The sequence below is a fragment of the Populus nigra genome, chromosome 2 (genome assembly GCF_951802175.1).
Source record: "Populus nigra chromosome 2, ddPopNigr1.1, whole genome shotgun sequence".
Lineage (NCBI taxonomy): Eukaryota > Viridiplantae > Streptophyta > Magnoliopsida > Malpighiales > Salicaceae > Populus > Populus nigra.
Genome location: NC_084853.1, coordinates 47,086,372 through 47,111,039, shown reverse-complemented (window position 1 = coordinate 47,111,039; position 24,668 = coordinate 47,086,372). Strand labels below are relative to the sequence as shown.

The 24,668-nt window shown below is 32.8% G+C and overlaps 2 protein-coding genes across 7 annotated transcripts; one reads left to right on the top strand and one right to left on the bottom strand.

Moving 5' to 3' along the window:
- Positions 1 to 2,710: 2,710 nt before the first annotated feature.
- Positions 2,711 to 3,169, top strand: LOC133683073 (calcium-dependent protein kinase 10-like). Its single transcript, XM_062106585.1, has one exon. It carries the CDS (start codon positions 2,787 to 2,789, stop codon positions 3,066 to 3,068), a length of 282 nt encoding a protein of 93 aa, XP_061962569.1. The 5' UTR covers positions 2,711 to 2,786; the 3' UTR covers positions 3,069 to 3,169.
- A 7,697-nt stretch (positions 3,170 to 10,866) lies between these two features.
- On the bottom strand, positions 10,867 to 20,404 carry LOC133682354 (phosphatidate phosphatase PAH2-like). 6 transcript variants are annotated; one of them, XM_062105663.1, is made up of 14 exons: positions 20,184 to 20,404; positions 19,921 to 19,999; positions 18,266 to 19,760; positions 16,852 to 17,791; positions 15,836 to 16,143; positions 15,667 to 15,740; positions 15,143 to 15,227; positions 14,682 to 14,768; positions 14,487 to 14,559; positions 14,227 to 14,270; positions 13,494 to 13,622; positions 13,300 to 13,398; positions 12,814 to 12,948; positions 10,867 to 11,154 (listed from the first exon to the last, which is right to left on the bottom strand). In XM_062105663.1, the coding sequence occupies exons 3-13, from the start codon at positions 19,589 to 19,591 to the stop codon at positions 12,892 to 12,894; spliced, it is 3,222 nt and encodes a 1,073-aa protein (XP_061961647.1). In that variant the 5' UTR covers positions 19,592 to 19,760; positions 19,921 to 19,999; positions 20,184 to 20,404; the 3' UTR covers positions 10,867 to 11,154; positions 12,814 to 12,891. The 6 variants fall into 6 exon arrangements, with proteins under 6 accessions (XP_061961647.1, XP_061961648.1, XP_061961645.1 ...); XM_062105664.1 differs by having other exon boundaries at positions 19,921 to 19,990; XM_062105661.1 differs by having other exon boundaries at positions 18,266 to 19,990.
- Between the last annotated feature and the right edge of the window lie 4,264 nt (positions 20,405 to 24,668).

Genomic DNA, 24,668 nt, shown 5'->3' with positions numbered 1-24,668 from the left:
CACGTTTGCTTGTCTGGCCATCTCCATCAGCATCAAGTTCTTGCAACAAAGTCTTGAATTCTTCGCAATTGCAAGCAACATAAGCGCTATAATTCCTTATTACCATTTAAAAAAAACGACAAATTCATAAGTGTGCTTAATTACCATTTCAAAAACAAAATGACATTTTCAAAAAAATAAATTAGTTGATTATATATAGTTATAGAAGTCCATGTGGCTTCTCATATTCATACCACGTGTCTCCCTAGCTCCACATCTTTTGCAAGCCTAGAATATACCTCTACTCAGTGCAATGTTGTGGGGTAGTTTTGAAAAATTATTTTTATTTAATTTGTTTTACAATTAAATAGATGCTTATACAAAAATCTACGATTTAAACTCTTTTAAAAAAATACATCTTATAAGAAAATATTTTTTTTATTCTTGCGTTTTCTTTACCATTATCAGTAACATGTTAAAGATAGTTAAAATATTTTTTTGTGAAAACATTTAATAATGTAAAATAAGTAGGAAAGATTATATCTCTTCATCTACACAATGTTTCCTTATTAATATATTTTAAAAATATTTTTTTTTCATGAACATTGTTTTTAAAATAAATAAATAAACTATCATGATCTCAAAAGCCAGGTTCAATAATAAAATATTGAAAATCATGTCTCAATATTTTGTACTTAATTTAAGAATAAATTAATAAATTTTATAAAAAGTTGTCAAAATTATAATAAATAATAACAAAATATTAATTTTATTGAATATTGAATATTCATCATCATATATTTAAAAAACAGCTACATATTAAATTCATATATAATAATTAACTAAATAATTGCTAATATTATAAAAAAAAAATGCTGTAATCTTATTTAAAAACAAAGGCAATATTGAATGATATTTAAATATTATTTTGTTTATTTTATTTATAAGTAGTTTTGATTAGATTTTAAGGGAAAAAAAAAGGATTAAAGGACAAGATACAAAGACCATGTCCCTAACCATATATAAGAAGGCTAGATGCGTGTGAGTCTGTAAGTCCAAGTACAAGTGTCTGGCTTTCTTGCCCTTTTTCATTCATGTTTAATGGAGATGATGACACATCACGTTATTATTTTTAAAGAAATAAGCAACGCCTACTAGTAAGGTTTATGTTAGCTATAAAATCAAAATTCAAGTTTTTGAATCTTAAAAATCTATTTTTTAATAATTATATTTTACTTAAAAACATCTAAGAATCACTTTAAACACTTAAATAAATCTATTTTTTTACTTTAAAATACTCTTAAATCGGTAGAAAAAAACTCAAAAGTAAATTGAAACAAAATATTTCTTGAGTCATAATCTATTTTTTCTAGTAAGATAAAATTTTAAAAATATCTCATTAACGGCACTCCTTTCATTAAAAGAAACTAAATAACACCAAGATTGATTTTTTTTTTTATTTCTAGAATAAATGGCTAGCCAATAACTTTTTCTTTACTTCCTTGTTTTTTTAGCACTTTTATATTCCGTTCTCAAAATTTGGAGATTAAAATAAATAAATAAATAAAATAAAGTTTAGGATCTAAACATATAATCTTAAAATTAAAGGGATCTGAAGTAGTAAATGGAGAATTTTTGGATTAAAATGAATTTTTTTGTGAATTTTAAAAAAGCCTTGTTATTATTTTTATTTTTATTCCAGTCTTTTTTCTTATTGTTATTAATACTATAAATTTAAATATTATTTAATAAAACTATTCTTTAATTTAATTATGAAATTTTATAAAAAAAAAACCTAAGTTCTCAAAAAACCTGTAAAGAAAATAAAATATCATCAAAAAATAAAATATTGCTATTTCATATAAAAAATAAAATTATAAAAAGATAAAGTTATGTGACAAAAATAAAAAATAAAAATCTGTTACGTGAGATTTATGGAAGACGAAGCACGATAATCAACAGTAAATTTTTAATCAAAATTAAACAAACGACACCCTATATGTTAGTGTTCATGGCTTTATTCTACTCTATCCACATGTGACATGTTGACGATGAGACATGGGTGGAATGTGTAATTTAACAAACACATTCGAAAAGATAGGGACAGAATTTATTAGACTGTGGTCTCCTTTGCTCAAGAAGGAATATGTCAATTGAGAAAATGATTTCTGAATTGGTTACATAAACTATCCTGTGATGAATAGAGATCGACCTTAATTCATGAGTTAGAATAAATTAAAGACACGATCGATCGAGGATCCACTTGATAATTAAGCGAATTAATCGATTAAGATATCACCGAATCATGAATCACTTTCGAATTCTTTCCAGCATGATAAAAGTCTCATATTCTTGATGGAATAGAGTAAGGATAGGGAGGAATATCAGGTGGTAATTTGAAAGTGATTGAGAAGAACGTAGGGAAGCAGATACTTGTTTAGCAACTCGGAAGATACATGTCAAGTTTACAATTAACTAAGTATTTATTCCTTCTTTTTTCCATGAAATTAACTAGTATAAATGCCGTTTCCGGCTTCAAGAAATAAATATTAATTCTCATTTCTTTTTAAGGCTCTTCAAATACACGTTTCGATCACTTTAATAAGATATTCTTATCCTGGAAGAAAGCATGATCGATTAAGACATGAAATATTAGTTTATATTTATTCTATATTTCCAAAAAATGTGGAGGGGGAAGGGAGATTGAGTAGTATAAATATGAGAAGCCTTCATAAACTTGCATTCAGCAAAAAATTGTACTCTCCAAAAGATACAAGTACACGCTTAGTTCATTATTTCTAAAAATAATGGGAATCAAGAATCTTCGTCGTGTTAATACTAGTATAATGACCTTGGAGGAGTTCAAGGAGTGGATGCTGAAAGAAATTGACGATGATAAAGATGGCAAGATAAGCAAAGATGAACTCTCCGCCGCTGTCCGTCGCCACGGAGGATGGTTTGCTAGTTGGAAGGCCAAGTGGGGGGTATGGTCAGCTGACTCCAATGGCAATGGCTTCGTTGATGACAGTGAAATCCGTAACCTAGTGGATTTTGCTCATAAGAACTTGGGTATCAAAATTATCTTTTGATATTGCATGTGCCTTTTATATTGTCACTCTACTATTATGGTGCCTTCGTAGTGTCACTGTGTGATAAAAAGAAAAATTGAATAATATGTATTCTCTACTAATTATCGATGTTCTTGCTTCAAATTAACGAGAATGCATATATATATATATATATATATATATATATATATATATATATATATATAGAGAGAGAGAGAGAGAGAGAGAGAGAGAGAGAGAGAGAGAGAGAGAGAGAGATGTGTTCACGGCCAATAATTTGAACTACGAAAATATGAAAAAAAGAAATTATAGGAAAAATGTCAATTGTGACACTATTGAGATTTTAAAAATCATTAGTTAATGATTACATAAAATGTAATTTTAGCGAGAAATTGACCCCATTTAATTTAAAAGAAATCATAAAAGAACAGGGCAGATATATAAAAATAAGTTTGACTTGAATGAGATGTATGTCCAAAAATAATCAACTTAGTGAGAGAGAGAAAAGACTAAATAATCAAGATGAAATTGAATCATCTCATGTTTTTATTTTTTATCATATTTCATTATATTATTTAAATATAAATTATTATATTCAAATTAATTGAATATCATTTAATTTGATAAACATATCAACAACTTAATTTTTTCTCTCTCTCCACCTAATCGACCTCTTTTTATTCAAATATAATAGTGATGTTTGGAACACATAAGAGCTTTAAAATGTTAATAAAAAAAAAAGATCACAAAAATATTTTCCCTTTTCAATAGATTTATAACCTAAAAAAGGAAAGGATTCTTATCCGAACAACATATGAGAGCATTAAAATGTTAAATTCATCGAATCAATAGTTTAATCTTCTAGTAGGTGGCTCAGTGTTAAGAAATTAGAACTAAGAGATTTGTTCTCCCTGTAATCTTAAATTCGAGCCCTGTGATTGTTAATATGATGGCCACTGGAGGCTTACATGGTCGTTAACTTTAGGACCCGTAAGATTAATCGAGGCACGCAAAAACTGATCCGAACAACTACGTTAATAAAAAAAATTACCAACCATCAAATTTATGGGTCTAACAAGAGATTATAGAGCCTACCAAATAATTCGTGGGTTTTGGGATATAAAATTTAGATATTTGGGTTTTCTTGTAGCAATATTAAGCATAAAGGGCCTAATATCCCATTTAAAGGCTTCATGGACTCTTGGAAAGTTGTGTCTCAACAGAAAGTGAAAGACCCAGCTCAATAAAAAAAAAAAGATAAAATCAGAGGAGAAATTAAGACTCATTCTATGTAGATGCGAATGTGAGTAATAGATAAAATATTTATATTTTTAAACTTAACTCGAGTTATCTAATATATATATATATACAAAAAAAAAATCAATGAATAAAATATAGATATATTTAATAAATGTCAATTTTTTTTAAGGATGAAAAAGACAATCACGATCGCAGAGACCAATAAATTGTGATTAAAAAAAGAAGGCTAATAAAAAGAAATCTATAATGATAAATGGATTGCTCTAAAAAAAATTCACAAGGTTTGAGATTCATCCCCTCACCTCTCTTTAACAAAATATGCTTTGCCAACATACCACCTTTGCAAAAAAAAATTATTGATCCATGAAAGCAAATGATTCTTACAAGTATGACATGAGATGCCCCGTTACAGGTGATTTCTTGATATATCAAATAATACGATGAGAACAAATACTAAATTAAAGAAGGGAGCAAAAGATTGTCTGATCAGATCGATGGGACTTCGAGGTTTCGGGAGGGGAAAATATATTGTATCTTTATTCATTATCCCATTCTCAACCTAATTTTCTACTCCTTGGCTAATTCGGAAATGGCCCTCTTGCACCGAGTATACTAGTGCTGGGGTACAATTATGGAATAATACCTGTCTAGCATTTGTCGAGCATAATAACCAAACTAAGCGTAGCAGTGCTTAATTTAGTAGATGAACTGCTTAAGATCCTAATAAAAAAAAAGGAATGCTAAAGGTGGCTAGAGGATGCCTAATCGCTGAAAAACATATATGCAAAGTGATAGGATAAAGAACCGATTATTATGTAGTTTCTACTTTCTGCACTATAGGCTGTGCAGAAACAAGTTAAAGATTGGCTAATTCGGAAATGGCCTTCTTGCACCGAGTATACTAGTGCTGGGGTACAATTATGGAATAGTACCTGTCTACCCTTTGTCGAGCATAATAACCAAACTAAGCGTAGCAGTGCTTAATTTAGTAGATGAACTGCTTAAGATCCTAATAAAAAAAAAAAGGAATGCTAAAGGTGGCTAGAGGATGCCTAATCGCTGAAAAACATATATATGCAAAGTGATAGGATAAAGAACCGATTATTATGTAGTTTCTACTTTCTGCACTATAGGCTGTGCAGAAACAAGTTAAAGATTGGCTTTATGAGATTCTCATTCTAAATAAAGGTATGAAGTTAGGAGCGTTCACATTTTTATAAGAAAAATCATGCTAATGATTTTATGTAAGCAAAACGTGCGGGATGGATTGTATATAATGGAACAAACCTTCAAGGATCTTTGTGCATTCAACAAACAGAAAGTGTGAAGTCCCAAGAAAACACTTGTTATTGCTAAAATGGCGATCAAGACTTGTTGCATTTCGGTGGATGGCAAACGAGTCATGAGCATCGAGCAGTTCAAGCGGTGGTTAAAAACATTTGATGCTGACAAAGATGGCAAGTTAAGCAGAAAAGAACTTGAAGATGCCATACCTGGAGGATGGTTTACAAGGTGGAAAGGCAAGCGAAGAATACGCTCTGCAGACTCCAATGGCAATGGCTTTATTGACGAAAGTGAAATCAACAATCTCGTGGAGTTCGCTCAAAAATACCTAGGTGTAAAGATACTGCAGTTAAAGGACGTTTAGTTTGGTTTTTTTTCTTCTCTCTCGAAAATCAAGGCTTATCGCCCAAGAATTAGAATAATCGAGGTAACATGGACCCAGTAAGGTTAAAATACAAAATTGAAAATAAACCTATGGGTGGGTCATCTATGATCCAATTGTCCCTCCTATATGGACATTTCATCGAACCGAAGTTTGATAACCAATCTGCTGCTGCTGTATTGGCCTTTCTAAATGTGTGTTGAACTCTAACTTCCCATTTCCTTGACAGGATCTCCTTCGCTCTCTATTAACCATAGTGTAGTTAGCATCCACTGTCTTCATACATCCATCTACATTCAACTTTGCCCATTCATCCGGAGGATACTTCCATCCCACCATGCTCACATGTCTATCTCGCATTTCTGGTTTAGCTTCCTCCTCCCATGCTCTTCTAATTTCTTGTACCATACCTCTGATGGTTGCAGTGGTAATGTCATTATGATCATCTATCTCTCCAAAAACCGTCTGATAGGTTATTGATTAGCCACGGCATCAGGGTGGCATTGAAAATTTCTCCCCGTTACTTCGATTTAACGAACATTTTCCAAATGCTCTGGGCTGTTGTACAATCTCAAGCACATGCAATATTGACTCGACAGATGATGGACAAATAGAGCAGTAGGGGTTACCGGTCAAGTGTCTAGCAAACCTTACCTCATTGTTCATCACTCCGTTATACGCAATCATCAACATGAAGCTCTTTATTCTCTCGGGTCCTCTCCACCCCCAAATAAGTCCCCAAGTTGGGTCGTTGCTTTGCTTGAAACTACCATAACAGTTCCATGATCTTCGGTATTCCCTTCCTCATCACCTCTATTTCCTTGCTGGTTTCCCTTCCTCCATATTCTCTTCGTTTGCAACCAAGTTCGACACTTCAGCCTTAATAGATTGTCCCTGATTTCGCGGCTTATTCCCCTCTTTGGGATTCAATCTACTGCTGGCTTTTCGCCTTGCCTTTTTTGCCAGCATCCACTGGCCATACGGCTCAACCACCTCCTCTCTGATCACCGGACTTAGTTGCTCCACATTATCTTTTTCCCTCTCCTCTGTAATTACTATGCTGGGATCTCAGTGGACAATAAATGTAGAACGAACTGATCGGTTGCATTCATCAGTTAATGCTTGAGCATTCCATAAAAAGGCACGTACGTTAAGCTTGACACCAGAAAAGCAAGCAAGAAGTTGAAGAGAACAGGCATGCTGCATGCAAGCAACTAGCTATCAGATCTGAACCCATTAATGATGACGAATGATGCTATCCATTGAACCAATTATGACTAGGATTCAATTTAATTGATAAACATATCAACAACTTAACCCTTTTTTTTCTCCAGATAATCTACCTCTTTTAATTCAAGCATAATAGTGAGGTTGAACATACGAGAGCATTAAAACGTTGGAAAAAAAAATAGATCACCAAAATATCTTCCTTTTTCAATAGATTTCTAACCTAAAAAAAGGAAAGGGTTCTTCTCCAAGCAAGAACATCTGAGAGCATTAAACTGTTAAATTCATCAAATCAGTGTTCTCCGTTTTAATTGATGGGTCCAGCATGAGATTATAGACCTACCAAATTCGAGGTGGGTTTTGGGATATAAGACTCAGATATTTGAGCTGAGACTAATAAAATATTAAGCATAAAGGGACCGAATAGCCTGCTGCTTAAAAGCTTAGGAGTTTGTTTTTTACGTTTTAAAAATGTTTTTAAAAAATTTAAATTTTTTTATTTTTTTTAAATTAATATGTTTTTAATATTTTTAAATTATTTTAATATACTAATATCAAAAATAATTTCAAAAAAAATAAAAAAATATTACTAAACATATTCTTATCTTAGTTTTAGAAAGCTCTCTCTCAACCAAAAAGAAGTCCAAAAATAAAAGACTCGGCCCAAACAGAAATAAAAAGAAGACAAAAATAAAAGGAAAAAGAGAGCTCATTCATGCCAATTTAACTTTAACTCGATGAAAACAGAGTCAAATCTATTCAAGGTAATAAAATTTATAAATATCATCAATCCCGAGACTTGATTTAAATTCATTCCAATATATATATATTATATATATTGGAATGAATTTAAATCAAGTCTCGGGATTGATGATATTTATAAATTTTATTACCTTGAATAGATTTGACTCTGTTTTCATCGAGTTAAAGTTAAATTGGCATGAATGAGCTATGCATATATAAAAAATTTATAATTTTTTAATCTTATATAATATATAATATATGCATGCTTTATATACGTATAATATTTTTCATTTTATATAAGAATATAACCTTAAATATATATTATTATTTTATTTTAAACAATAAATTGTATTTAGATATGGTATAGATATATAAATTTATAGATAATACATACAATATGATAGAAACCGGGTGAAGTATTTATCATCTCTATTCACATGCCACGTTTATTCTCAAAATAGTAAAGGAAATCTTACTTCTTTTTCGAAGGATGGAAAAGGCGAACACAATGGAGGTAGCCGAGACTAATAAATTGTGATTAAAAAAAGAAGGCTAATAAAAAAAAATCTATAATGAGAAATGGATTGCTCTAAAGAAAATTCACAAGGTTTGAGATTCATCCCCTTACCTCTCTTTAACAAAATATGCTTTGCCAACCTACCACATTAGCAAAAAAAAAATTTGTTGAATTCATTAAAGCAAAAACAAATGATCCTTGCCGGTTAATCATGGGATGCCCCGTTACAGGTGATTTTTATATATATCAAATAACACGATGATAATAAATCGAGGCTGTAAAGTATGTTTTTTACAAAAAAAAAAAATGGTTTTTAGAAAAATTAAATTTCTAAAAAGTGAATTATTTTTTTACGAGTAATAGTGCTATTTAAAATGAGTTAAAAAATAATTCTCAATATTTGACTATAATATAAAAAATGAGTTGAAGAATTACTTATTAATATTTTATTTTTTTTCAAGTTTATATATATATATATATATAAAAACATTAAATGAAAAGGAGATATAATTAAAAAATATGCATATAATATAAATATTTTAAATATAATATTATAAATATACAGCCTTTTTAAATATTTTTTAAGTAATATATTAACATGTTGTATAATGAAAAATGGGCTTGAAATCATTTTCTGATCGTTGTACATGTCAAAGAAGATGAGTTAGAAAATAATACATTTTGAGTTATTGATTTAAAAAAAAAAAACAAAATAGTAGAATTTTTTTATAAGATGTTTTTGGTATTTAGAGAACATTGAAAATAAATTATTTTTTCATTGACACTTAATTTTACAACACAATTGATATGATTTAAAATGTATTATTATTATATAATATAACATGTTTTGTATTCGAATGTATTTCCTAGCAATATTATTTAAATTAAAGTATTATATGCATAAATATATCAAATTGATATATTATTTTTTATATAAATATATTAGTAATTTATTATTTTCTAATAATACTATATTTTAAAATATTTTATTAATATATTATTGTTTACAAATATAAAAATAATACAATATCATACCACTTTAGTTTTAGTTTTTAAGTTCTTGTTTTTTATTGTTTTAAAGTGGAAAATACTTTTAAAAAGGCCTAAATAAAAGAAAGAAAGCAAAAGGTTCTCTGATGAGATTGATGGGACTTCGAGGTTTTGGGAGAGGAAAATATATTGCCATGGTGTTGTGCTCTTAATTAGGTATCTTTATTCATTATCCCATCCTAAACCTAGTTTTATATTACATGGCTAATTTGTAAATGGCCCTCTTGCTTCGTTATATTGCTTGCTTTACCCATTTTATATTTTGGAATAATCCTATAAGAATATGGAGTATACTGTGGGGGGTGGGGGGGGGTGGGTGGTGGTGGGGGGAACTAGCATAGAACAATACCTGTCAAGCCTTTGTCGAGCATAAAAGCTAAAATAAGCATAGTAATGCCGTTGTAGATGAACGGATTAAAATTAAAATCCTACTGAAAAAGGAATGCTAGAGGTGGCTAGAGGGTACCTAACTGCCGGGAAAAAAATATATTTAATCATAGAAACAGATAAAAAAACAAATAAATTTGTCTCATTAATAGTTTTTGGAGTGAATATTAAAAGACTCATCCTCTTTATCTCCGTTACCTTTGCCCCACGTAATAACCTGTCGCTAAAAGTTTCTACTTTCTCCACGCAGAAACACGTTTAAGATTGCTTTAAAGAGATTCTCATTCTAAATGAAGGTAGGAGCGTTCACATTTTTATAAGAAAATTCATGCTAAGGACTTTGTTTATGCAAAACGTGCGGGATGGATTGTATATAATGGAACAAACCTTCAAGGATCTTTGTGCATTCAACGAACAGATAGTGTGTGAAGTCCCAAGAAAACACTTGTTATTGCTAAAATGGCGATCAAGACTTGTTGCTTTTCGGTGGATGGAAAACGAGTCATGAGCATCGAGGAGTTCAAGCGGTGGTTAAGAAAATTTGATGCTGACAAAGATGGCAAGATTAGCAGAAAAGAACTTGAAGATGCCATACCTGGAGGATGGTTTACAAGGTGGAAAGGCAAGCCAGGAATACGCTCTGCAGACTCCAATGGCAATGGCTTTATTGACGAAAGTGAAATCGACAATCTCGTGGAGTTTGCTCAAAAATACCTGGGTGTAAAGATACTGCAGTTTTAGTACGCTTTGTAGCTCCGGCTTTGTTTTTTCACCTCTCCTCTGTAATAACTATTCTGGGGTCTCAATGGACTATAAATGTAAAACGAACTGAGTTACATTCATCAGTTAAAGCTTGAGCATTCCATAAAAGGGCACGTACGTTAAGCTTGACACCAGAAAAAGCAAGCAAGAAGTTGAAGAGAAAAGGCATGCTGCATGCAAGCAACTAGCTATCAGATCTGAACCAATGATGATGAATGATGCTATCCATTGAAAAATTGAAGATTTTACATTTAAGTTTCCAGTCATTGCCTACCCTCCCCATGGGATTCCAGTAAACATGTACGTTGATTGGATTACATTAATACTACTATACAAAATTCTACATTTACCCTAGTTGAAACAGGATAATAGGCATAACAGCACCCATTTCAACTCTGTAGATCCTCCATAAATCCCTTTCAGGTCAACACTAATTAGGCGAGCCCAGCACAAAAGCATTACAGGGAACCGCCTTTGGGATCGGTCTTGGCCACCTGTAATTTTCAAGCATGAAGAGATTATAAGAAATTATAGAAACACATGGCCTGACAATGAAATGTCTGCCAAAGCAAAGCATCTTTAAATCTCAGAAAACCAGGTCTATTAGCTAGGAGCAGGCTCTCACTTTCTAGACAAGAAGGCTTCAGACACCCTGCTGTAGTCCAGTACCAAGCCAGGGTTTGGAAGCTTGAAATGTGAGGATCAATGGTGATTTAAATTTTCAACAGAATAAACAAGAGGGTCCTGGTAAGACGGTTTAAATCCTTCCATTCCTCCTTAAAAGACTAATCCTAAGCAACACATTTCAGTTTCCTGAAATTCTTCCAGATGAAATGTACTGACAACTTCAGCCACAAAGGAGGTGTAGCTCCTCGCGGTCAAAATTGCTTGGTCTGCTGTCACTTTGACAAAGCAAGAGTACAACAATGCACGTATCCTAAAATGTATACGGAACCAGCAATCAGGATCCTTGATTCCTTGTAGGTTGCCTGGGTAAGGGCAGAAGCCTTTAGAGTTTGAAGCCTCCTAATGATTATAAGAGCAGGAGAAAGATTTTTAAGCTAAGAAATTTTGCTCGGGATCAAATGGAGTTCACTGTAGGAAATGGTAATTCGATTCACATCTAGTGGGACCACTGGCATCCCCCTGGGCCCTAGAAACTAGATCTGGTGCAATGATGGCTGTTAAAGAACTCTTGAGGTGCTTGAGATTATTGTAAAAAATTCTTTTAAATTTTTTTTAAATATATTAAAATAATATATTTTTTTATTTTTTAAAATTTATTTTTGACACTAGCATATTAAAACGATACAAAAACATCTCAAAAAAATAATTTAAAGCCAAAAAAATCAAGATTTTTGAAAAATAAGATTGGATCGCGCTTCAAACACCACTTTAATGACACAGTAATCCTGATACTTCTAGTGGTGATGGTAATCTACGGAAACGCAGTCCAAGTGGAGTTCTCTTCTGGATACAGTGGGGAACTTAATAGAATTAAGAGCAGCAGAGTGAATTGACACAAATCTAATCCGGTGGTCCCTTTCAATACCAAAACATTCGTTTATCTCTTGGTGGCTATTCATAATAGATTGTCGACTAGAGTAAGGCAAGTCTTGATGGGGAGAAACATTAGCCCAACTTGTTCTGTGGAGATGGTGATGAAGACAAGGATCACTTTTTTTTTGTTGCTAGTTCTCTGAAGAAGTCTGGGCTTCAATTTTGCAGAAATGTGGCATGAACAGAAAGTGTGGACTGGAGATTTGAATTTAATTGGGCCAGATGCAATCAACCAAAAACGAGCTTCCCTGCTGTGTAGGCTAGTTTGGCTTAGAATGCTACGGTATATGGAATATAGAGAGGGAAATAAATAGTAGAACATATGGTGGAACTTGCTCTAATCCTGCTGTTGTTATAAGATGGTTTAATCAGGTTGTTCATAACAGATTATTTTACACAGCTTTGCTCCAGAAGAATAGTATGCAGTACAAGCATATCGCTTTATGTAATAGATGGTCTCTTTCTTGACTTCTGCATGGTTCTCTGTTTTCTTTGTTCGTTGTAAAGTTTTGTAGAGGTTAAGCTCCTTCTTAGTATCCTTTTGATTAATTAAATTCTCTCATTCATCAAAAAAGAGATTTCATGTAAATTACCTGAACACTCCATAATAAACATGGCCAAGAACCATATCAATAGTCAGAAGACGGGTAAAGTATCTCCAACTGACGCCATCATATGTCAATAACTGGAGGAGGCAATCTCCAGTAATTCCATGAATTAAAATCCTCCTGTTCCCAATGGAGAAAAAAAACGAGACAGAAAATTAGTCACTCCAAGGAAGATAACTAAGCCTGGAAATGCAGACACAGCCTTTGTGATGTTATCTGAGTTATTTGAGATTGCTTAAGCTAAACTTCAACTCAGATTAGTTGTGCTCATTGTAAGCTGGGAAGGAAAGAATTTATATCAATTTTCCCAGGAAACAAACACTAAGAAAACTTAGCCACCCCTCCAATGGCAACTGATGTGCAAAAATAGCCCATTAGTACAAAGCTCAATGTCTGACTAATTAGCTTGGTATGCACAATAGCTCCATAATTATGATGATCATAGAGTAGAAAAGGGACACGGAACTAAACCTGCTCAAACGATGTCATGGGTGGAAACATGCCATGCACAAGAGCATGAAGTGAAGTATATGATTTTGTGTCAACACGGCGGTTCACAGCAACTTCACCCTGCAAAATGTAAAAACCATCAGAAGTAAACTTTGTCATCATAGCATCAATAGCACTTACAGTGCCATCTTCCAAGCACGAAGGCCTTGAATTACCTTCGGATTAATGATGAAGATTTTTCCCTTCGGGATTCCAACCTTGAGGTAGCTTATCTCATCAGTGTCTCTATTTCCAAAACCAGCATAGAAAGGATTGCGATCGGAAGGAAACAAAGCCCTGATATCCTGCAACAAGGAAGAAAGCATAAATTCACCCACTTCAGTGAAACTCTGTAGCCTATCAGGTACCAGTAAAGATTTCAAAAAGTTTCTCAGGACTACCAGGAAGTTAACTATAATGTAAGTAGGACCTCTCTCTCTCTCACACACACACACACACGAAGACAAGATAGCATGTACTATAACAAGAGAAAGAAAAGGAGAGAAAAGACTATCTATGTAGATTTTATGTTACTTAACATAAATGCCGAGAAAATTTAAGCTAAAAACTATCTGTGATGTTTGTAACAAAATGAAATAACAAATATACCATCTAGAAGAAAAGGCTTCTCGGTCCATTACTGAAAACTCTAAGGCCTTCTTGCTTTGAAAAGGTGGAAAGAAGAACAAAAGACTTTCCACAGAACAAAAGACTTTCCATAGAGCAAAAACTTCATTAATTTGTTCAAATTAAAAAAACACAAATAGATTCCTTTAATTTACTGTGAAACATCCAAAAGAAATCCATCAGACTTAAGTATGAAATGCTTTATAGACCAACACAGCTGCAAGTTAAACAGATATGAGGATTTGAATACATCATGATAAATATGAATTGAGGAGAACTAACCTCCAAACATGCGATCTTGAATTCATGAGGAGCCCTTCTAATGACTGAGAAAGCAGAAAATATACTTAGTTCACACATTATAATCAAGAAACTAATTCATCACCAGAAAAATCAATATATGCTCATAGAACTAATGAAAGTTGCATTGTTGGATGGGTACAACAACTGAAGCCCAGAAACAAGAACAAGACGTGCATAGCACATTCAAGAACCATCTTTGCCCAGTTCTTAAGAAAATAATGCCAATGGATCCCAATTACCTTCGCGAAATAGAGAAGGAAAAACTCCATCGGGAGATATAACAATAGGACCATCTGGTAAAGCCTTCCCATCCTGAAAATCAGGGGAAAAAATTCTCTAAGGGGGAAAATGAGTTGTTAAAACAAAAGACATTTCAGTCACACTTTCTTGGTCCTGATTTCTAATTTCAAAATCCGAGCTAACAGTCAATTCACCTGCTTGAGGTTGACTAGAAATTGTCTAGTATGATAGGCTTGAGAAATTGCACGTGCACTTAGAAAAAGTAATTGATAGCCGTTTTCCTGTAACAAACAAGAAAACAATTTAGGTTCATGTGCGGATACAATTTACAACAATGCTTTCACTAATCATTAACCAAGTTGTATGTGACATTTTGCTAAGTTTTGGTTGCTAAAATGAAAGTGGCAATTTTGTATTCACACTGCCAGATAAGGAACCAGCAAAACCAATCCAAAATGCTGAAAAAAATAAACTTGAGGGATAAAAGATGGATCTCCAGTTTAGACTGTAAGAAGCCTGCCACCAGTGTTTCCTATATTAACAGTGATGAGTGATGAGTGATGAGTGATGAGATGCAATATTAAACACTGCCTCAACCAATTAACATAATATGAATGCTATGCACTCCAGACACATAAGACGAGATATTACAAACCTTAATAGCACAAAACAAATGTGCAACGCCCATTTGTGACCAGTCTACCCCAACCATAGGCATGAACTGACCTAGAACATCCGATCTGTGATAACAATGTAAAATAAAGTGAGTCAAGGGCGCCCAAAAAATCACCAGCACCAATGTGACAGTTTCAAGGAAGCATTTATGTAATGCAACTTGACTTCAAGACTAGTGAGAATGTACAAAAGTTATAGTAGGAAATGAAAAGAAAAGGGAGGGGGTTCTTGAGAGAGAAGTTTGCAACTAACAAATTAATGTTAAAGAATGCATGTGATACTACTTTATATTGCATGTGAATTAGTTTGTGGATAAATTTGATAAATATCTCAAAGTAGTTACTTCCCAGTTCATGCTACAGAAGCTATAAACCTTAATTCAACGGTGTTCATGTAAGCATCATTTCATAAACATTAAAGAGAAAGATTCAGAACTTAAACATGAAACTTCAACTTATTATTATTTGAAAATGCAAAAGATGTAAGAAATCTTATTAAACTTGCCTTGTAATCGTCCCATCAACATCGGAGATCACTATGTGAGTGTTCCATTTCCACAGATAAATTCTCGCATCAACCTGTTAAGCAACATAATTTCAAGCAATCACCACTTTAAAAGGCCTCAAAATTTGCAGCTTGAAAAAATGTGAGTATTAATGGAATGAAGAATCACCTGCTGCTTCCCCAGCATTGCAGTGGAAAACGTGAAGGTCACCACATTCCTCCCTTCCTTCAGATTCAAGGATGCCAGTTGTTCAGATGTTGGAGTATTCGCCCTTACCATTTTTTTGGTGACCTTAGGATTAATTACACCATAATCTTTATCTGTGTGAAGGTTGCAATCTGACATGTTCTCAGAGACAGAACTTCTGGTATCATTTAGAGCTTGCTGTGAAATCTTCCTAGACCTTGATCTTTTGAAAGAGAAAGGCCAAATTCTCCAGCTTCCGCCAGAAGCAACAATCACTTTTGATGAATCCCCTACAAGAGATTTCTCAACTCAGTCAACAGGTATCATGCCTTTTTGTTATTATATGTTTTCAACACCAAATAGAACGATCCCTATAACAGTGGGAGCAGCTACATCACATTGAAAGTAAAGAACACCAAATCTAACAAGAAGCATATCATCCTTCACAGCTGCAGGACCTATAGAAAATTTTTCTATGCCCAGCTTTTGAGAATCAAATGCTGGAGAAGCAGCTTCTTCAGCCCCTACCCCTTCATATAACAAGTGTTTGCAAATAAATATCTCTGCATAAAAGACAAGGCATGTAACTCTCTAATGATTGCTGCATACAGAACCCTGAATGCCTCAAGTAATTACCGAATGAAAGCACTCTAATTTGTATTGGAATTTGTTTTTTATTGGAACTATAGAAATACACCTATAATTAAAGAGGGGTTTTTTTTCTTTTTTGGAAGTTGAAGAGAATGTCATTGTTAAGCTGAAAGTGAACAATTCCCAAGCAGAAGCAAAGTTAAAGAGGTTGCTGAACTGCTATAGAATGTAATAATGCCATTCTCTCTCTCTGTAACATCACATGTGCTTAATATAACAACTGAGACCCCATAGTAGAAATTTCAAAAATAAATAAAACGTTTTCATTTCAGAGCATTGTCCAAACAACTTGCAATTAATGGAAACACATAGAAATGATATAAACATGAATATCCAAGTTCTCTTACCAAAAGTAGAGCTGGAAACAGAATTTTCAAGATCTTCTGAATTGTCAATACCTTCAATATTAGAATGCTCCTTCGCTGATTGGATTTCATTTTCTGTATCTAACTTTACACACTCTGACTCATTTGTTCTACATAATGTCTCCTCCAAGGATTTGGAAATGGAGTCTAGCGAGTGGCTTAAGGGAAAATGGAGATCATTTGCATCCATGTTGTCAAAACGAGACCTCATGTTGGGTAACGATTCAACCAGCCTAGAGACTTCAGCATCAGTAACACTATGAACTTTGGGAATGCCAATGGGACTTGATGTTATCTTTGAATTTTCTCTCGAGGTTTCAAGATCAGCCAGTTTACTCTCTTGAACAAACTGGTCCGGGGATGAACAAGATACATCACTTGTATCAAAAGACCCATCCATTTCTTCATTTCTTTCCAAACAGAATGAAGGATCATTTTCTTCATCTTTTTCACCAAGAAAATTCGACTCACACTGAGTCCTGCTTGGTTTGAGTTCATCAAGGTCACTGAAAATGAACTGCTCTTCCTCTGAACTCTCTAGGGCAGGAATAATAGCTGTTTTTGTTTGACCACAACTACCATAAAAGTGTTCTGAACCCCCAAATGAATCCACTGCAGATTGGGGCTCATTCCTGATAATTTCCTTGCCGTTATTTTTCACATCTTGTGTTTTTTGGCCTGTGTTGCTAAAACTCAAAATGGTACCAGTGCTCATTGACTCTAATTCTTCAGCCGGACCAAGCACAGGGTCAGCACCAACCATTTGAGCATCAGATTTTGACACTATCATTGGAACTTCAAGGTTCACCTCATCATGGATATGCATGCAAGAAGATGGATTTGTTTGATTAGAAAAACTCCTGCTAGCATCAATGTGTTCTGTCTTCAACTCAATGTCCTCAGCTTGCTGATTGAGCGTGTCCTGATGGAAAACTACTAATACCTCAGTGTCAAAAAAATCAGAAGTTATTGGGTTTATATCAATTACAAAAATAGATTAAGGTACAGTTCAAGCATGGGGATGAGTTGCGCCGAGGCAAACAATTGTGGTGTTTGGAGTGAGCTCAGCAAAGAAATGCATGAGCACAAGCTTGGCTAAAGCTTCATGGAACTCATGGGCTCACAAGCCTGTGAGTCAAAGCTTGTAATGCTTGGATTGTTAAAAAATCAAATGAATTGAATTGACCTTTAAAGGCTAGCTACTGGCAAAGCTGCAGGTGCTATTTCCTAATGCTCACAGCAGTTCCTTCTTCCCTAAACTTTAGAAAATTTAAGCATCATTTAAATAAGTTGCAAAATCCCCATTTCTTTGAAATATTTATTAAAAAAACTAATAAGATTCACATTTTTCCAAGAGTTCTTTACAAGAAATAAATGGATTATGGAAGAAGATTACCTCAGCTAGTGGCTCAGCTGTCAAATGCAAAGTTTTGGCAGAAAAGTGTGCTTCCCTGGGTCCTCCACTAGCAAGGTACAGTGTTTCATGAGTTTGTTCAGTATAACAGTTCAGCCTCATTATTGAGCTCTCTGATGTCTCACAATAAATGAAGGATTGAGCTCTGGATTCACTCTCCTCCTCGGAAGTGGCATGATCTGGTAAAGAAGCATCTTTTTCGTCACAAGGCTGTTTGTCACCAAAATTCTCGCCTGGACACGCTTCAGGGACGCCTGAAATTTTTGACTCGGGAGCAGAGACCACAGAGATGACACCCTTAGCTTTAACATCAGGATCAGCATTTTGGGAACTAAGTTCATCAATATCTCTTGATAATCCAGATACTACCCCACACTTTTCACCCAAAACACTTTCAGCCATTGTGGAAGTTTCAGCAACTTGATCCATGCTACCTAAAGTTAACATTTCTACACTAGCTTCCTCAGCAGAACACTCGAGGCTCATGAAGCCAGATTGCAAGTCGTTTCCCATCTCTACATTGCAGGAAACAGTTTCCTCAGCCAACATACAGCGGTCAGCATTGGTTTCAATGGCATCGTGCAAAGATGACTCCTTCTGGCTTTTGTCGTCAATAGCGGGCATATTATCTCCATTACCCTCCAATGCATCTGAAGCAGAAAACCTTGAATCATTATCTTTCCTAGGCTTAGTGGGGTCAAGATTAGTAGACCACCTCACCTCCAACAGATCAGCTGCAATCTCAGCACGCTCCAGTGAAGTCCTTGCCTTGCCAGCACCATCATCTCCCTCTCGGCAACTATCCTCCTTGAATGAGCCACGTCCAAAAACAAGCCCTAATATCCTTGAACGGCGGGAATTAGTCCTAGCCACAATACTCCCATTGGTTCCATCAAGCTGGTCGCCTGAATTCAACTGATAGGCATCATAATTGCAACTTTTTGTCTTCGCTGGCCTCCTATTTTTTTGAGATTGCTCATCCGTCTCATCACTGGAGGACAGAGGATATAAAACAGATTCCTCTCCGTCCCCTTCCACCTCTCTGAGAAAAAAAGCTTCCCCTCTCCTATCAAGATACATGTGAAAATCTGCTTCAACTTCATTCACACTAACATTCACTACTTTTTCTCGCGCCTTTAAAACCCCTTGAAATTTACCAAACCGGACATACCAAGGAGATGACTTGAAGCTCCCATCTGGCTGTTCCACTACAATTATATCCACAGCGCCACCAAAAGGGTGAAATGGTCCAGAGACTGTGTACACCCCTCGAGTGATATACCTTCCTAGTCTCTCCACGGCATTCATCTTATGATATTTTTGTATTCCAACTAGATCACGAATTCTCAAAACAACACTCAATCATAACTCGTGACCCTGAGTGATGAGCCCCGAAAGATTGTGAGGCTTCTTATTGTTATAGAGCTCAAAACTTGACACACTTACGAACCTTCAAAGTATCAGCACAACTTCAATTCTAATAGAACCAGATTAGAAAACCAAGAATCAATCACCAATAACCCAATTGATAAAAAAAAAAAAAATTGAAATTTCTATTGTTTCCTTAGCACAATACCATGACACGCAAATCAAGCAAGAAGCCCTCAAGAGCATCAAAGAAAACATTAAAAACCCACCAAATCCATCAACAGTCTAGGCATCAGATGAACAAGAAAGTGGTCCAACGAATCCAGATATCAAAGCTAGCTGCAAAAACTGCACAAGAAATGGAAAGAAAAACCCAGAATAAGATGGAAGTCAAGAAGCCACATAAAAGAAACGCGGGTGGCGTCATAAAAGCATATTCTTTAATAATTATTCGAATGTGCCAAACTGTAACAAACATTAAAATCCACAAGCAGATAAAAGACACAAAAAATCATACATATATTTTACTTACCAGTCATTTTTTTCCCCCAGTTTTACAACAACTATTCAACGTTCCTAGAAATAAATTAAAAAAAAATAACCATGAGAGAAAGGGTCAAATCCCACAAGGGCCATCAGGCTTGGCGATCTCTAAATGAGAGAAAGAGAGAGAGCTTGGAGACAGACGTCTGGCATCTCGATTTTTAAGAGTTCAGGTGTGGTCTTGTGTGTTATTTTAGGTGGGGAACTCATGGCCCGGGTTTTACTGTAACGCCTTCGGCAGTTATTTTATATTTTTATTTGTCTCTGCAATCCTGAACTGATCACGAGACACGTGCATAGAATGGAATGACTCGTGTTTGGTCCAAAATCTAGCTCTTCCAAGACAACAAAAGTGTTTCGTCCAAAATACTTTTGAAAAAAAAATTATTTTCCATCAAATAAATGACACCCTAAAAATTAGGCCGTTGTTTCATCAAATTTTTTTCATTTCATGATTTTTTAAATTTAAAAAAAATTATCATGATATTTTTATAGCTTCGTTGTTCTTATTATATTTTAAAAATTACAGTTTATATTTTGTATGGATGTAAAACAAAGTAAACAATAAAATAATTTAAAATATAACAAAAAATAAATATAAAAACTACTCAACCATAACTCTGTAATTCTCTTTCATCTTTAGATCAATACTATATTTTTTTATCCGTAAAGAATCATAATATATAATTTTGTTAGTGCTACACTAACCGTTTACATATAGAATAACAATTTACATGTAAGAAGATAAAAATATAAAATAATTAATTAATTTTATAGTGAATTTTTGTGTTTTAAACATAAAAAATATATAAAAAAATCCATTTATCCCTCTATTTTCATATTTTCTGTCTTAAATCAGTAATTTAAAGCTATTATATTATAAATAAATAAAACACACTGGAGAATATTGATGCGTCATGTGGATTGGTATACGTTTGTGAAACATGAAATGCATCCCCTGTGACTTGTACGTAGATATGTGGCAACACGATGCAAGTTTTTTTATATATACACCTTCTTCGGGCTCTTCGGGTAGCAAGAAAAGATTAATAATTGCGTTTGTTTAGCTTTAGTTTTTGTATTTGTGGTGTAAAAAATATAATTAGATATTTGATAATATATCAAATTATATTTTATATCATATAATTCATTAAAAAATTGAGTTTGAAACACAATTTTTATGAAACAGTTTTTATATATTTTTTTAATTGAGTTTCATAAAACTCTATTTATTTTTGCGTTTCAAAAATACTTTTTTTAAAATTTAAAAATTTTTTATTTTTTTTACTTCAAACTTTTTTTTGTATTTTCAGGTCATTTCCAAATAATTATTTTAATACATTCCTAAGTAAAAAGCACTTTTAAAAAACAACTACAATCAAATATTTTATACATGTTTTTTGTTGTACATAAACATCAATCACAATTTTTACCAAATATGTATCTAAATCCAACTAACCACACCTAATCATATTTTTTTAAAACCACAACCACAAAAACTACCTAAAAAACAAAACACTTTAAAGTTTTATAAAACATTTTAACATCATGAATTTTACAATATTTGACGAGTATAAATATAAAGAAAATATAATAATAACAAGATAATAATAGCGTGTTGTGGTGACAAAAGAAATACAAAGTAGTAAATAAAACCGGTGACATCAACAATGATAATGACGTGGTTAGAATGGTTAAATAATATTGTAAGTTGATATTTATTTATAAATTATTTTATGTGTGTTTCACTGTATGAATTGAATTTATGAATTAACGATAAAGTATATTAAATCAGTCAGTTTTCTTACAAAGTATTTCATATAAAACAAAAGAAACTGTAATGAAATTAACCCTAGCTTGCGCTGTCCCAGCAAGCAAATCTCAACAGTTACAAGTCAACATTTATTTGTATCTCTGGAAATATAATCGTATATTTTTGTATTTTCACCTTTTGATCCGGGCATGGCAAGGTAGTTGGAGGCGAGACGACAGTGACTTCATACATCTCCTAGAAAGTTTGACCTGTGAAGTCAGTTTTTTTTTTTGTTTTTTTAAATGTGGTTATATATGTTTTAAAAAATGTATTTGATATAAAAAATATTAAATTGATAATTTTTAAAATTTTTTTAAATTTTAATATACTGGTAATGAAAATAAAAAAACTATTTTTATGTAAAAATACACTTAAATTATTTTCTCTTCAAATTGTGGCTATATACATTTTAAAAATATATTTAATATAAAAATATTAATTAATTTTTATTAACAATTTTAATACATGGATATTAAAAATATTTTGGCAGGACGCATAGGATATCGATGTGACGTGTTGGCACGCTCGCTTAATGTCACATTTCTGCTTCCAGATTAATTTTGATTGTATGTGGCAGCTTTCCTCACATGTAAATACGTGTGTTACACATGTCAAATATTTTTTTTCATTTCATTTAATTTTATCTATAATTTTTTTTTATAACTCTTTAATTTAATGTTAAAGTTTATCCCAACTGGGCCCTTACTTAGCCCAATAAAGACAATGTTACGTGAAGAAAAAAAAAAGAAACAAAATGCCCAACAGACCATAAATGCAGCCTGATTGAACACAGCAAAAGAGCAAAAATATTACTGCGTATCTGATTGATTTTTTGTTTTAAAAATATTTAAAAAAATATTTTTTTTAATTTTAAATTAATATTTTTTAAATATTTTCAAATCATTTTGATATGCTGATGTTAAAAATAATTTTTAAAAAATTAAAATATATATATTATTTTAATATATTTAAAGTATAAAATACTTTAAAATATAACATTCTTTATGAATTTGGCCACTAAACTGAGACTAATAATAATATATAAAAAAAATCCTCGTAATTTTGATTTTTTTTTCTCTAAATTTATTTACCAAACCCACGGAAAACTATGGCATTTGGTGTTAGTTTTCAACAATTTATTGGTAAACCTGCCCATAGGAAGTACATAGCCTGGATTCAACTCTCAGTTGATGTGATTGTAAAAGTCTAGGCAAGTACCACTGTAATTAATAAGCGAGTCTTTTTTTATTTTTCTTTGGTTTACTTCAGGTATGTTTAGAATTGTGTGACAGTGGTTTAGAGTAATTTTAGTTTTGAAATATATTAAAATAATTTTTTTATTATTTTTTTTTTAATATTATTACATTAAAACAATTCAAATATATATATATATATAAAATAATTTATTTTCAACCGAAAAAATTAAACTTTAAACAAACACGGTTTACGTTCCTAAACAGTAAGATTTAACTCCTTTATTTTTTTTCTTTAAAAATGGATGTTGCACCGGCTAGACAAAAAAAAAAAAAAAAAAGAGGAGTAAATCAAACAATTAGTCTCTCTAGTTTGTAAAATAAACTGAATAGCGCCTCTAATTTCAAAAAACTAATTGATTAATCCTTTTTATCCATTTCATGCTTTTGTTTTCAATTTATCTTGTTTTTTAAGAAATGGAATTAAAGAAAAAACATATAATACAAAAATATTGACGAGAAATATACACTTTTTAAAACCAAATTAATGTTAAACTAAATATGGTCACCACTAATCAAGGAATTAATTAATTAGTTTTTAAAACTAGAGATATTATTTAACTCGTTTTGTAAAACTAGAAAAACTAATTTATAATTCACTAAAAAAAATGCACTCCTTTAACTAATTTTTCTTTTCAGAAAAAAAAAAAACAACGAATCGGCACGACTGGACAAGAACAACCTCGGCCAATGTCCAGATAAATTGGGCTTAAGAGTGGCTGTTCTTCAGCTAGGCTTGATTCACTTAAGCTAAGGGGCTAGCTAACATGTCACCTAATTTAACAGGCCCGTTGTCAAGGATCCAGCTAATAATAGTATTTCTAGATACGGTCCAAGTTCCATCCCATGAACCGCCGGTTGTCAAACCCAGCTAGAGGTTTGACCCATTTCCCACTAGAATAATTTTTTTATTTATTAAAATAATATTATTCTTTTTTAAATAAACAATTCACATGATGGTGGTGACTTAGACCAGATTTAAATTGAGTTTTACCGAGTTATAAGTTAACTGCCGAGTACATTAAATTTAACTAAATCAATAAATTTCTGTTCATATTGAAATTAAAATAAAAAAAACCCTGGTCACGAGTTTTGGAGATCAACTCACCCCGGCAAGGTGGGTTTAATAACTACGCTATAAATCAATATCTTGGAAAAACTAGAGCAGAGAGCCCTAATCAAACTCTAATCCCATTGTCATATATAGAGTTTATTGCAGCAGCGTTGAAACGATATAAACAAACATAGATAAACCACAAATTAATTTTAGTCATTGTGTTCATTTATCAAATCTTATCAAGCAAACTAAAATCCAAAAAGAAGAAAAAGAAAACAGAGAATGGCAGTAGAAGGTATCGCTCCGGTATCCGGTGGAGAGGCAGGCCTACCATGGAAAGCTCACTACCAG

What these genes read in the sequence shown, in the direction of transcription:
- LOC133683073 (XM_062106585.1), top strand. Translation starts at nt 2,787, where the DNA reads ATGGGAATCAAGAATCTTCGTCGTGTTAATACTAGTATAATGACCTTG.
- LOC133682354 (XM_062105663.1), bottom strand. Translation starts at nt 19,591, where the DNA reads ATGAATGCCGTGGAGAGACTAGGAAGGTATATCACTCGAGGGGTGTAC. An exon ending in GTTGATGGGACGATTACAAG is followed by an intron (nt 15,228 to 15,666) that starts GCAAGTTTAATA and finishes TTGTTATCACAG; the next exon opens with ATCGGATGTTCTAGGTCAGT. An exon ending in CCATGACATCGTTTGAGCAG is followed by an intron (nt 12,949 to 13,299) that starts GTTTAGTTCCGT and finishes CATTGGGAACAG; the next exon opens with GAGGATTTTAATTCATGGAA.